Source organism: Poromitra crassiceps (assembly GCF_964638095.1).
Source record: "Poromitra crassiceps genome assembly, chromosome: 5".
Lineage (NCBI taxonomy): Eukaryota > Metazoa > Chordata > Actinopteri > Beryciformes > Melamphaidae > Poromitra > Poromitra crassiceps.
This window is the reverse complement of record NC_139642.1, coordinates 28,549,102-28,563,710: the sequence shown is the minus strand read 5'-3', so window position 1 is coordinate 28,563,710 and position 14,609 is coordinate 28,549,102. Positions and strand designations below refer to the sequence as shown.

The following is a 14,609-nucleotide window of genomic DNA, read 5'->3' as shown; positions in this document are numbered from 1 at the left end:
ATAAGCGAATTATTTAAACAGCATGTGTATAGGAATGATTCGGGACAAAGCTTTTTGATCACTACAAGCAGTTGATCACTATAACGGTGTTCGCTATGAGCAGATTCCACTGTACATACGGCAGCGACCCAGCTTTTGAAACGCTTAACCGTATTAATAACAGCCCTTATTCTCTCACACCTCACACACCCCAGCCAGGAAACTCAAGGGGTCAGTAGCATTTGTTGAGATGAGGGTTACAGATACCCATAAGCTTAAAGGCCCGTTCACAATCTAGAACGTTAACTATAAAGATAACTCTAATGGTATAATGATTTGTTGTTGCTCACGCATTCACACTACAGCGTTATCTGTGATCAGGTCCCGAGCAAATGAAGTTGCAGTGAGTTCCTGAATTCTCCCGCCACCTTCTTAGAACTTAGAATCCCCCCCCCCCCCCCAAAAAAAGCCTGTCACTCTCAAAAATATAGTTATTGTTTTGGACGTTTTTGTAGATATTCATTATGCATTAAACATAGATGTATAGCTGATTTTATAGTTGTATTTATTTACAACTATAACTTTATAGTTATCGTAATTGTGAATGGGCCTTAAAACGATGTAAAATAAATAAGCTAACATGTAATTAAGGATCATAAACATCATTTCAGTATCTTTGCATGGTAGCATTAGCAGAGTGATGTATTCAGCAGGATATCATACAGCATTTTGCATCACATGAGTAGAGTTTCCCGCAGGAGTTATGCTTTCATCTGCTTCTCATTTATGTCATTTTCACATGCTAACGATTGCATCAACAACACACATAATGTAGTGATTCATCCACTGACTTGTTGGAAGTCCACTAGTGCACTTAGACAATGCCTAAATTGTCTGTTTGTAATTATATTGTGTAGTACCTGATGGTATAACTATTTGTATTTTATCTGCTGTAATCTTTGTAAAAAGAACATGAATGATACCCTTCCCTTTTTATATTGTTACGTGCCTTGGTTTTTTTTTTTTTTTCACCTGATGAACTCAATGCTACATGGCACGGACTTGAAAACATCTGGATTATTCAATAATTCTTGCCTCCTTATTCTTGTATATTGTTTCAAGCTTTAAATTTAAGTTGTTCTGTCATCACAGAATATCATCTGAAAATAAATGTGAAAATGTGATCATTACTTTTTTATATTTGATCTGTCCTAATTAAACGAAGGAAGGCAGGAAGAAGCATTTAGTCACAACTTCAAAAGGCATGTGAACTGCTTGAGAACTTTCCATGTTAGCGTGTTCATCTATACCAAGTTTCTTGTTGACTGGGTGTGTGACCCTGCTTTGTGAGGGACCCCTCACTGCGCCCGTTTGGTCGAGGTCCAGCGTAGTATTTTTGGATCGGAGCACTTGTCAGTAACTCTGAGCGCTCTGAGATGTCTCACAGCTGCTAGCCCACCAAGCCTCTCCTCTCATGTGCTCAGCATGTGTATCTCATTTCATTAATCCTTCGCTTTAATATCAAGTATAGGAAGGTATTGAGGAAACCATATACCATAAGCTCAACAAGGGTCCGTCTATGAGGCCCACTCCTCACTCAGTCCAGGATTACGGAGCATGAGGACCAAAGGCGGATTTTAGTATCTTGTCTCATGTTTCCCAGGACAAAGTGGCATGTCTCTTAAGTGTGTTTATGTAACCAGGAACACAAGCCATGCAAACGGAGTCAGTCAGAACTATCTATGCCTCTCTCCTCTGCTGCTACATGTCCTCCACCATACCACAGGATGGGACTTCCACTAAAAAACAGTCCCATAGAAGAGTCAGGAATTGTGAAAATGATATACGTAGCGGGAGGATCCCTGCCTACCAACATGAGGGTTGCAGGTTCGTGGCCCGTGTTGCCTCCGGCTTGGTCGGGCGTCCATAGTAGCGGCTGGTCATCTTGCAGGAAAAACCCTAAAATTCATATCTTCTGTCGAGATATCTTAATTGACCTCAAATCTAACAAGAGGTGTTTGTACTTCTGTGCACCATGAATCTTACATCATTTCTTACAGTGTAAAAGTCCCTACCTTGAATACAAAAACCAAATAAATGCCATTTCAAATTATTTTGTAGCATAGGGGGGAAAAAACATTTTGGAACGTAGAAGAAAATCCGGTAACACTTTACAATAACGTACACAAATAATGTAGTAGTTACTAGTAAACTAATCATTAACTAATAGTTAATGAGTAGTTAATGAATAATTTGTCATTAGTCAATCACTAGTTAATCATAGTTAATGAGTAGGTAGTCATTAGTTAATTATTAGTTTTTAAGTTCCTGAGTAGAGTAGTTAATCATTAGTTACTGATTAGTCGGTCAGCTCCATGAGTAGAGTAGTTAATCGTTTGTTAATGATTAATAAATGTCAGTTTGTGAATATATTAGTTCATCATTAGTTAAGGTCACATTGTGAGTATAGTAGTTAATCATTAGGTCATGATTAGTTGTTAGTTCCTTAGTAGAGTAATTACTCATTATTTAGTTGGTTAGTCAATGGTCAGTTTGTGAGTATAGTAGTTAATTGTATTACTTAATTATTACCTGTACAAAGTTACTCTTTTGTGTACCCTATTGTCAGTGATGGGCAAGCTACTTGGAAAATGTAGTAAGCTAAGCTATCAGTTACTCTCAATTAAATATAGCTAAACTACATTGAAGCTATCCCCAGAGAAATGTAGCAAGCTAAGCTACGAGCAACATAGCAAAAGCAGCTTGCACAAGCATCAAAGCTACTTTTTTCTCACATTGAATTAACTTCATGTAGAACAACTTTCAACCAAACAAATAGGCAGGTAAAAGAAAATATCATTTTGATTGTTTATTACCGTAAATTCCGGACTATAAGGCGCACCGGTGTATAAGCCGCACCTTCAAAGTTGACTATTTTTTTCTTATATAAGCCGCACCGGACTATAAGCCGCGGGTGTTTTAATGGTATTTTTTTTTTTTTTTTTTTTTATTGTGTTTTAATGTTTAATTACCATATGTAATGCTCCCATTTATTAACATTTCAACAAAACAACATAACACAACACCACCTGTGTTGTTATTTACAGTGCACACAGTGTCATACAGTGTCATACAGTGTCATACAGTGTGGTGAAAAGAGGGCAAGAGAGGAAATTAAAACAGAAGTGGATTTATAGTTAGAAAGAGTGCTAAAAAAGAGATTTTTTTTTTTTTTAATCCATAGATAAGCCGCACCGTTATATAAGCCGCAGGGGCCAAAAAAGGCCAAAAAATGGGAAAAAAGGTGCGGCTTATAGTCCGGAATTTACGGTATATTATAAAACACACTGAAACTCTCACTGGCACAATATTCAAAAACAGACAATAAAACCTGAAAGTCTTCTTCATCACTGCCAGTGGCTCCCTCTGGGTCTGTCATCTTTCAAAGTTCGTTGCTGATGTGACTTCGCCAGCACATGACATATTTTGCCCTACCCTTAACCAATCGTCAGTCTTCATTGCCTAAATCCAACCCAGTCAGAGGCAGAGTAGTGCCGGGTCTTGCTGTAAGAGAGGCAAGGATGCTAAAAAGCAAGGATGAAACAACAACACTGTCTTGTTGTCCATCATAATGGAACTGGAAGTGCTTTATTGGCTACACAGCAGAGGGGGTTTTCCAGTGAGGCATAGGAGGATGGTCCTCCTCTATTAGATTGGGGATTTTATATAAAAAAAAATATTATAATTTTTTTTTTTTTTTTTTTTTTTCATTTTTCAATTTTTTTTTTATAATAAAATATCAATCAAATGTGTTTTTTCTTATGTGCAGACGCTCATTTTTCCATTCATTATATTCTTATATGCTTAAACAACAGTGACCTGAACTGATGGAAAGGAGAGCTCCATGCAGAGAGTCACTCTGGCCCTGGTCCCAGCCTTTAGTAGGCAGATAAAAAAACTTCGCCCTGTGGGTGTTTATTTATTTGGTCATTTATCTAATGAAAAATATGATTGGTTGAAAAACACTTGCAATTCACAGAAACCTGACAGAAACACGTGAGAGTGATGTGTTTTCCCACCAATCACATTGAGCTGGAGGTTCGCACGCCCTTACCCTGGTTAAACCAGGTGAAATCTAATTGGTTGTTGGTTGGATAGATGGCTGACAGTGATTGACATTCTGTATTGTCCAATGCTGAATAGCCTACGTCTGAAAATCGTGTTGAATCCGCAGCGCTCCATTGGAAATACAGGAAATGAAGACCTGACAGGCTAATAGATAGATTTACAGACAGTAGCACCTATATTTTCCCCTTTCTCTTTTCCTATTAACCTATCTTTTATATTGTAGAAGGAATCTCCTGCGCTTCAACCCCTCCACAGAGGGAGGTCGGTGCTCTCAGAACAGGACAAAACAATGTAAACAGGTCAATGGGCCACTTCCAAAAGGACTAACCCAATGAGTGAGCTGGAGCACACGAAGTCACTTAAATAAATTTAATAAAGGTACAAAACTGACGTTTCGACGCGCACTGCGTCTTCTTCAGAGTCAAAACCTGACTCTGAAGAAGACGCAGTGTGCGTCGAAACGTCAGTTTTGTACCTTTATTACCGTAAATTCCGGACTATAAGGCGCACCGGTATATAAGCCGCAGCAGCAAAATTGACTGTTTTTTACATATATAAGCCGCACCGGACTATAAGCCGCGGGTGTTTTGATGTTTAATTACCATATGTAAGGGTTCGTGCACAGAGAGGAATGTCGGGAAAGAGATGGCTGTTTGGGGAAGCTCCCATTTATTAACATTTCAACAAAAGGTGCTGTCAACAATCAAACCAGGTACCGTAATCCTTGTCTTCATCTTTTAGGTGAAGGTGCAGCATCAAAAACAGAGTCAGAGTCAAAGTCAAGTCACTAATCCTCGTCTTCCTCTTCTTCCTCCGTACTGAAACCAGCAAAGTCCTCAACTTCAGTGTCGGAAACGAACAGGTTCAGGGTGGCTTCGTCAACCACTCTCCTCTCTCCTTCGTTGTCACTCTCAAAACCAAGGAACTCCTCTTCGTCACTGTCGGTGTCGGAATCGAACAGCCTCTGAAGGCGCCCAGCTGTGCCGGCGTCATCATCACGCAGCAGTCCAGCCTTTCGGAACCCGAATGGAGTTTGTGGTCTTGATGGCTGCTTTCACGGAATCTGTTATATGAGCCCTCATGCTGTCGAGAACGAGCAAAGCTTTTTTTTGGTGAAAGAATCCTCCAGGGCGCTTGACGTAGCACTCAGCCAGCCACTCCTTCATGACACTTTCCATCATCCACCCTTTCTTGTTGACTCTGAGGCATATCCCACTGGGAATTTTCTCTTTCGGCATCGTAATCCGCTTAAAAATCACCATTGGCGGCAGCTTTACTCCAGATGCAGAGCAGGCCAGAACACAAGTGAAATTCGTTCTCTCGTGCCCAGTGGTTCTCAATGTGATCGACGATTCACCTTTCTTGTTAACAGTCCGAGTGAGTGGCAGGTCGAACGTCAAAGGCACTTCATCCATATTTATGATCTGCTCCGGTTCGATGGAATATTCCTTGATCTTCCTTTGTGTGAATTCGCCGAAGTTTGTGATTTTCTCCTGGTAGTCGGGGGAGGGAGTTGTTGGCCGAGTGGCCGTTTGCTTACCGTAATTACCATATGTAAGGGGTCACGCACAGAGGGGATTGTCGGGAAAGAGATGGCTGTTTGAGGAAGCTCCCATTTACCGTATTACCGTAACATTTCAACAAAACAACATAACACAACACCACCTTTGTTTATTTTTACAGTGCACACAGTGTCCGCGGTGTGGTGAAAAGAGGGCAAGAGAGGAAATTAAAACAGAAGTGGATTTATAGTTAGAAAGAGTGCTAAAAAAGAGAGATTTTATTTGTATTTTTTTTTTTCTTTCTGAAAAAATCCATAGATAAGCCGCACCGTTATATAAGCCGCAGGGCCAAAAAACGGGGGAAAAGCCGCGGCTTATAGTCCGGAATTTACGGTAAATTTATTTAAGTGACTTCGTGTGCTCCAGCTCACTCATTGGGTTAGTCCTTTTGGAAGTGGCCCATTGACCTGTTTATACTATCTTTTATATTATCAAGCAGTAAGTTAGCTCACAAGCCAGACAGTCGTTGCATTGTATTACGCGGAGTTTAGAGAGGGCAGCGTGGTTCACACGGAGGACAGAGGCTCACAAGCAAACACTGGGATAATTTAACCTCATCGGCTGCACTCGCACCGGCTACAGACTGCATGGATATTCAAGTAAGTCAATTCAGTTCGAGTTATCCGGGTCTTATACTAAATTCGGCGTCCACCAAGCAGTGCTACTTTTTCGTATTATATTGTTTTATGCTGAATAGCCCGCCATTTGGCGATCTTAAACTCGCACATTTTTTAACTGAATTTGGCAGCGCGGAACCAGCGTGGAACGAAACAGCAATTTGCATAGCAAATTGCAACGAATCTTGTAGCCTATGTTGGACGTAGTGAAGTGTTTTTGATTGATTTGTTCATCCATCAAGCCTTTTACTGACAGACTAACTAACTAACTTAAGTTTGATGTTGCCTGCTGTAACAGTGTGGATCTATAAAGCGGTCTGTAGCCTAATAATTTAGAAGAAATAAGGAATCGATTGGGACGAAGCATGTCAACCTAGGATGTCGGGAAGGGGGGGGTAAATAACGCTCCAAAGTTGATTAATTGGAATGTAACTAACATGTTGATGCAGCAGCACTGTTGAGTGTGTCCCCCTGTACTGATAATGATGTTATCTATTACATCCGCTAACCTGTTGCTCGTTGAACAAGTCGGCGTTTATCAGCTCAGCTGCACCGTCAAGCTAGACGTAAGGGGGAAGAGGACAGCAGAGAGAGAGAGAGAGAGAGAGAGAGAGAGAGAGAGAGAGAGAGAGAGAGAGAGAGAGAGAGAGAGAGAGAGAGAGAGAGAGAGAGAGAGAGAGAGAGAGAGAGAGAGAGAGAGAGAGAGAGAGAGAGAGAGAAATTGCCCACCCAGTGCCCAATTCGGTGTCTGTTCTTTTATTCCTGGTGGGAATCTTTTGCTTTGGATAAGGATTTCTCTGCTGACTGCATGGATTTCTTTTGTGCACAATCTAATGTGCTTTTCGCTTAGGTTACTGTAGGCTACATCACCTTCCAGACGGCTTCTAGAAGAAAAAAATGCTTTTAAATGAGCTGTTTGATAAAACTATTTATAAACCTTATTAATAAAAATGCTTATAAATGAGCCATTTAAATTAAATTAATTAATTTGACAAATGAAAGACTGATGCTGATTTGCAAAATGCAATTTAAAATGTGCATTTTTTAATCCATTTTCATATTCTTGCTTATTCGTTTTCATATTATTTGTCCTTTGCATAATTCATTTCGCCTTTACTTACCATTAGACAACTGTTTTACTTAAAGCACAATTATGCCACACTGTATACAGGTATGGCGCGCACACGGGGAAAAAAAAACGCCCAAATCTTTTGGGGCAGTACTCACATTATAAGCTGCAGCAGTGATCCTTCTTTATCATCACCAGTAGTTTGAACACTGATATAAATAAGCTGATGAAGGAGACTAGTCAGTCCCTGACTCTAGCTAAACTCACTGGTAGAAATCTCACCTGTCTCACTCTTTATGTTGTGTTATTGTCAGTGTGAATACAGTGTGTAGAAATCAGAAGCTTAACTCCCAACAGCTCATAGCTCAGTCAGCTGAGCGGCTGTTTCGCTGTCTCTGTCTGACAGGTAGACTGTTGGTTTGATTCCTGATGGAGGAGACATAATACAGCACTGCCCTGTCTTTAACATCACCAGCGTAGCGCCTCCTACAGGCAGATACACAGAGCGACACAGCGCCTCCTACAGATCCACTGAAATGGACACTGTGGACAGACTGCAAAGAGATCCAGACATGTCATATACTGAGTCTAGAGCAGTTTTTCAAAATGTTATTTTTACGCCTAGCAGCAGCCAGGAGGAGCAACCAGAAAACATATTTCCGATGTCAGTAAAATTTCAGCTCTCTGTGGTTTTCTGTCTCATAACCCTCTGCTCATGTCTCTGCAGAGGTCAGGGGGGAGAACATCCCCCCCCTTAGCTCCAGGCAGTGCCAGCGGAACAGGATTAGAACCCACAACCTCTGGCCCCGGTGTCACTGTGTGTATTATTCCTTCACACCACCAGCTGCCCTTCACACTCACAGCTCTTCTCCGGGCGCTCTTGTCTCTTCCCTCTGCCTGTCATTATTCAAAACTGACTGAGGCTCGAACCCACGACCGCAAAAGTGGCTGAGGCCTCAATATTGCCGGGCAGCAAGCCTACTCTCTGTGCCACCAAGTCAGACTGATTGAATGAGGTTTTCTCAGGGCTTTAAATGACTCTTTCCTCTGGCTGTCGACATTCAAAACTGACTGAGGCTCGAACCCACAACCTCAAAAGTCACTGTGGCTCAAACCCACAAGCACCAAACTGCTAGACAGCAATCCAACTCTCTGAGCTAGTGGGCCATAGTGATTAAGACTAGACGATTAAAGTATAGTCTTTATGCATCTTAAAATATGTTTTGAAGGGACCTTTTAAGTTGAATAGTATTTGAATTATATTAATATGACGTGAGTTTCTATTCGCCTTGCACAGAAAACCTTTTACTTTTATAAAAGGAAAAGGGGCTAGTGCCGCACTAGCTTCCTCCCCTGTTTCCAAGCTCACCAGCCACCACTGCTACACAGGCACACTTGACATATGCAATGTCTCCTCCTGTTTAATCCAAACCGCAGCAGAAATCTCCACTGCGTGCTTTGCTCATGGATTTTCTCTGGCGAGTAGCTTGTAGCTTTTGCGGGAAGCTACAAGCTACTTGGGTCTATAAATAGCTTAGCTACTGAAAAAGCTACTTGGTTCAAAAGTAGTGAAGCTACCACCAAGCTACTGAGAAATGTAGTTAAGCTATGTAGCTTCACTACTTGTAGCAAGCTACTGCCCAACACTGCCTATTGTAAAGTGAAACAACATATACGTAATAAAACCAAGACTTGTTCCAGGTGAGATTTGAACCCTCAGCCCCAAAGGGTTTAAGTATGGTTCTCTAGCAACTGAGCTAACCAGCCTGTTAACACAGCTTAGTCGGTAGAGCCATACTATGGATCTGTAGAGCCGGAGACCAAGTATTATAGTTTTGAAGGTATATTCCACCCAAATACTACTTTCTGTCCAAGTACTTATAGTTTTGAAGGTATATTCTGTGCTTTAAAACACAAGTACTTAGACAGAAGTAGTATTTGGCTGAAACATACCTAAGTACTTGGACATGAAGTAGTATTTGGATGGAATAGTTCAACTACATGTACTTCACTACTCCGCAACACTGTTGACTACTCAGTATGATGCATCGCTTTACATTAGGGTACACAAAAAGAATAACTAATGGTCAGGTAATAAGTAATGATTCGGTACTCGCAGTAACAACTCTGGAGCAGCACTTAAGGGGGGAACGATAAAGGTAAGTGGTGTTAAGTAATAATGAATAAGTCACTCTTTGGAGTGAACAGCTTTGATATACCAACAAAATAATCATTAACTAATGATTAACTACTCTATATATTCACAAACTCACATTTAGGCTACTAATCATTAACCATCTATTCAGGAATTGACGACTAATCAGTAACTAACTAATGATTAATATATTCACAAACTGACATTTCTTAATCATTAAGGAACAACTACTTTACTCATTGGAATAATTTTTCTGTTTCACACATTGCAAGCTGCGGCAAAACTTACACCCAATTTACTTGCAAAGAATATCTACTCCAAAACCAGCAAGCTTTCACATGCAGTACCTAGGCCAGTGTTTCCGCTAGGAAAAAACAGGTGCACGACGTGTCCTGCAAGATTTCAAATTACAGGACAAGTGGGATAAATTCAGACAGTCTTTATTGAGCTTAAAAACAATTGATATAGGCCAGGGGTGGGTAACTGGCAGCCCTCACTCAGTGTGGCCCCTGAGTCAATTTCATTTGTATTTTTTTTACACTTTTGGTTAGGTTAGACCACCCAAATTGTTTTTATTTTACTGTACATCCCAGAACATGGCACTATAATGGCGTTAGCATTGTCCATGCACATACTGTTTAACATTAGCATTTGAGCTAACGCTATTGTAACAAACTATATCCAGGATGCATATTGCACATGCAACATCACTAATTATTTCATTTCATTTCAAATATGCAAGAAGAACAACATTTACAATTTACAGAATAAAAAACAAACAAAGGTCTCACTTTTTTTTCACTTCTTAGCATATTTGAAAGGGAGTGGGAAGAAGTATAAACTTTTATAATCCCACCCCTTTCATTAAATCATAACATAATCATAGAAACTATCATCGGAATTATGAAAAACAATGAATCAGTTATCACCATCATCTCTAATTGTGCTGGTCTACACTAAGTTACAAGGTGGTTTACTCTGAAGATGTAGCGTTACAAACTATACACTCACACATGTGCTTCCTTCTCCACAATTCCTGTAGACAGGAATTAACAGAATGAAGCTGTGACTAGGCTACACTGGGTAATATCTTCAGAAGGCGCAAATCTCCAGTTTCAATGTATGGAAACATCTTCTCAGTGAAAGTGTGTCTGAAGGTGTGTATGTGTGTGTTAGTGTCAGAATCGGAGAATGACAGTTCTCCTCTGTTCCAGTCCAGATGCACTGTGAGCCTCTGGAGCTTCTTCCCTGGGAGAGTAGCATCTCTGACAGTGCCTGGATCTTCTGGGAGGAATATTTGGTATTTACCACCACGGAATGATATTCCCCATAATCTAGACAATAGGCTTTTCTTCGTCTCGTCAGAATCTGCAACTACACCCAGTAACCAATGTACATTGCCTCCAACTTCAACATCCCAGCTGTGAGTTCCCGAGTCAAAGCCCTCAGAGCCCAAGATGCCGGATCTAATACACCTCTCTGGGTTTTTAGGAAGCAGTCTCTTAACAAATGAACATCTCACACTGGTCAGATCTTCAGACAGGACGAGGTTTGTAGATGCCGTATTTGGGTCCAGAATCACAGGAGCGTAGGAGACAATCTCTTTCATCTTGTCCCAGACTGTGAAGCTCAGGTTGCCCAGGTGTTTGGCCTCATCTAGCAGAGCTCCTGAAAGCAGCTGTGGATCATCGGGCAGGGGGCGCTGGGCTCTCTCCACTGTAGCCTTGTAGTTCTGCAGGAATGAAGCAATGTCAGCGCTCAGCTCCTTCTCTATGGCTGTGACTGTGTCGGAAAGAGCTGCGATCTCTCTGTTCAGACCCTCAATCTTCTCCTCAATTGTCTGGCTCTTCTGCTCCTCTTCCTCCCTCACAGCAGCGATCCTGGCCTCCTCTTCCTCTTGAAGAAACCGGTGAAACTTCTTAAATTCCTTCTTAATCCGCGTCTCTGTGCGTTTGGCCTGGAATTTAATGCGTTTAGCTGTTTGATCACACTCTTCTTTAACTTTAATAATCTGCTTGAGTTTCTCCTGCAAGGGCTTCAGTGATTCCTGAAGTTCCTCCTTGGGATCCCGTGCAGCTTCATCGATAGGTCTGAATCTGTGGTTGGTGTGCGTGTCTGAATCTCGACAGACGAGACACACTAGCTGTTGATGGTCCAGACAGAAGAGCTTGAGTTTCTTATTGTGCAGACTGCAGAAAGGCTCAGGCTCGGCTGAAGCTCTCTGATCTCTCTCCAGTAAGAAAGCCTCACACAGGTTCTTCAACACCAAGTTACAAGGTGGTTTCCTCTGTGAAGATGTAGCCTTACAAACGGGACACTCACGCATTTGTGTGCTTCTCCAACGTTCCTGCAGACAGGTATTACAGAAGCTGTGGCTACATGCCAGGAGGACAGGATCTTTAAAGACTTCATGGCAGATAGGGCAGGAGAGATTCTCCTCAAATGTGGAAGCCATTTTCTCTCCGAGTGAAGCTAAAAACAGACAGAGGAAACAGGCCAAACAGTCAGTACGCTCACGAAAATTCAGTGAAAGTCAGTCAGTCTTACTAACCGTTTAATGGGTTAATGTCTTCTCTTTCAAACACTCTGTGGGCATGTGGTTAATAGTTGCACCGCATGTAATCCGATTCTGTGTGACGCGATTTGTCCAAGGTAAACCGGCCGGTGCGTATGAAACAGTATTCACGGACATTCCTCCACACTTTAGCTGGAGGGAAGAGCCGCATTAGCTTGTAGATTTCTCAATGACGGAGCAATGCGATTTCAAAACTGATTTCAGCATTGAAGTCAGCATGACTTGTACTTGCTAGCTGTTTGAGTCACTCCGTGGCATTTTGAGCCAGAGTAGCTTATTACAGCAGGCAGCGGCCTTAGCTAATGTAGCTAAGAGCTAGCAAGCTAGATAACATGCTAGCTCGTCCTGAGTCACAGTTGAATTGTCATACGTGTAACTATAGGCTAAAGTTACATGATGTATGACAATTCGATATCGTTCCATATAAACGTTTCAACTCAACATAAACATTCAAAATTTGACCCAGCTTACTATACTTCCTGTTGCAACACAATTCTGTGAAAACTGTCTATCGTCATACATTATCGGCCCAATTTAGCAACAGCAAACAAAATTAAGTTCTTTGCAAAAAGAATATTTGGCGAACAATGCGGCTAATCAACATAGTCAGGAAATGACACAAAACATATTAAATATCTTAAAAATCTCAAAATACACTGGAGGGGGGTTTAAGAATCCCTGGTTCTTCTAAAACTCACATTGACTCTGAGGAGTCAGGAGCAGGTTGGAGTGTGGCAGTATTCCTTCCTGTAGCTGAGGTGAATCTTCTCGTCTGTCTGCTCAGGAAGAAGTGGAAGAATGAGAGCCTCTGTTTCCTGGTTTCTCTGTTGAATCAGACATGGAATGGAGCTTTGTCAGACCAGTGGTGAGTGTCTGTCCTTTTCTCTCTCACACACACACACACACACACACACACACACACACACACACACACACACACAGGTCAGGATTTTTAAGACCTGCGCCAACCCAACCCCTTATGAGAGCCAGCCCACCCCGCCCGCCCAGTTAAAATATGCAATAAATGAGAACTTCCACAAAAACCATGCTGATTTTGCACATGACCTCACACACATCCTAAAACTGTTTTGACAGTTCTTGAGAGTTGATCCGATTTAGTTGATGCCAGTGATGTCATTTGTGCATGAATGTGTACATTCAATCAGACGTTATTACAGTCAGTGTGTGTGTGTGTGTGTGTGTGTGTGTGTGTGTGTGTGTGTGTGTGTGTGTGTGTGTGTGTGTGTGTGTTACTCGATGTTTATACATGTTTGGTTATGTCTAATATCTTGTTTAGGCCTAGCCTAAGGATATCACACACACACACACACACACACTATCCGTAAACCATGTATTATAGTTTACACTAAACTATAATACATGGTGTACGGATAGTGTGTGTGTGTGTGTGTGTGTGTGTGTGATAGCCTTATCCATTGTTACCAGTGCCTAGGCTCCAGATTATAACCCAGCCAGTCCTATGGAATCTGATCCAACATGGCGACCGCGTGAGCCCAGTGGAATCACTTTTGATACAACTGCGATGTTGTGGCTTTAGTCTAGAAATAGTGTTCAATGATATATTGTGTTCGTCGATGCAGCCATGCATTGTTGAAAGCAATGAGAGCCAGTGTTTATATCGATTCGAAAACTAAAATAAACTCTTAGAATGAAAACAATGGAAGACTGTGAGTGACTTCAGATGCTTCAGCTACAGACCTGCTATAATGTAACCTTTACTGTAACGTTAGCGGGTACACCTCGGTGGGGTTAGACTTTTCACAGCTTTTAGAGATAATAACACTAAAATACTGAAACTTACCATACCGTTTAAGATAAATCAGTGCCTTCCACGCCTCGGGGAAAGCCGATCTTCTTCCTGACCTGTTTCACTTCTTCCTCTTCTTATTCTTTTTGGTTTACGACGGTTGGCATCCGGGTTATTGGTGCATTACCGCCACCTTCTGCTCCGGAGTGTGGAAAAGACGATCGATCGATCCCTCCCTCTCTCTCTCACGCACACACGCACGCACACGCACACACACACACACACACACACGCACACGCACACACACGCCTGACACCAATGAAAAATACATTACATATTATAATTAGAATTCCTCAAGTTCCTAGGACATATTTAGGTTTATTTGAGATTTTAGAAGCGCATTACAAGAACCCCTTTATTATATTAAAGGCATTTTAAACAATATAGGAATCTCGTGCCCTTGGTTCATTAAGCTGGAGACTCTGGACTGACAGACACCGCCCACCCACCTAGGCCCCATTGTGCAACTGTGCGTCATCGGCTCATACCAGGAAGGATTTATTACACTGATGAAATCACAATTGATCGGGACGTAATGACATCTCTGATTGCTCAAGTGACATCACTGATGACATCACAATTATGACTGGCCACAGACATCGCAGCAGACACCACTTAGCCAATTCTAATTACAAAGATGCATCAATGTCAAATTAATAAAAGCTTGGTATAATTACCATAAACAAACACTAATTG

General features: G+C 41.5%; 1 protein-coding gene across 1 annotated transcript; it reads right to left on the bottom strand.

The window, feature by feature from the left end:
- Positions 1-10,004: 10,004 nt before the first annotated feature.
- Positions 10,005-13,975, bottom strand: LOC310777327 (zinc-binding protein A33-like). Its single transcript, XM_083637658.1, has 3 exons — positions 13,913-13,975; positions 12,784-12,909; positions 10,005-11,982 (listed from the first exon to the last, which is right to left on the bottom strand). The coding sequence occupies exon 3, from the start codon at positions 11,963-11,965 to the stop codon at positions 10,580-10,582; it is 1,386 nt and encodes a 461-aa protein (XP_083493784.1). The 5' UTR covers positions 11,966-11,982; positions 12,784-12,909; positions 13,913-13,975; the 3' UTR covers positions 10,005-10,579.
- Between the last annotated feature and the right edge of the window lie 634 nt (positions 13,976-14,609).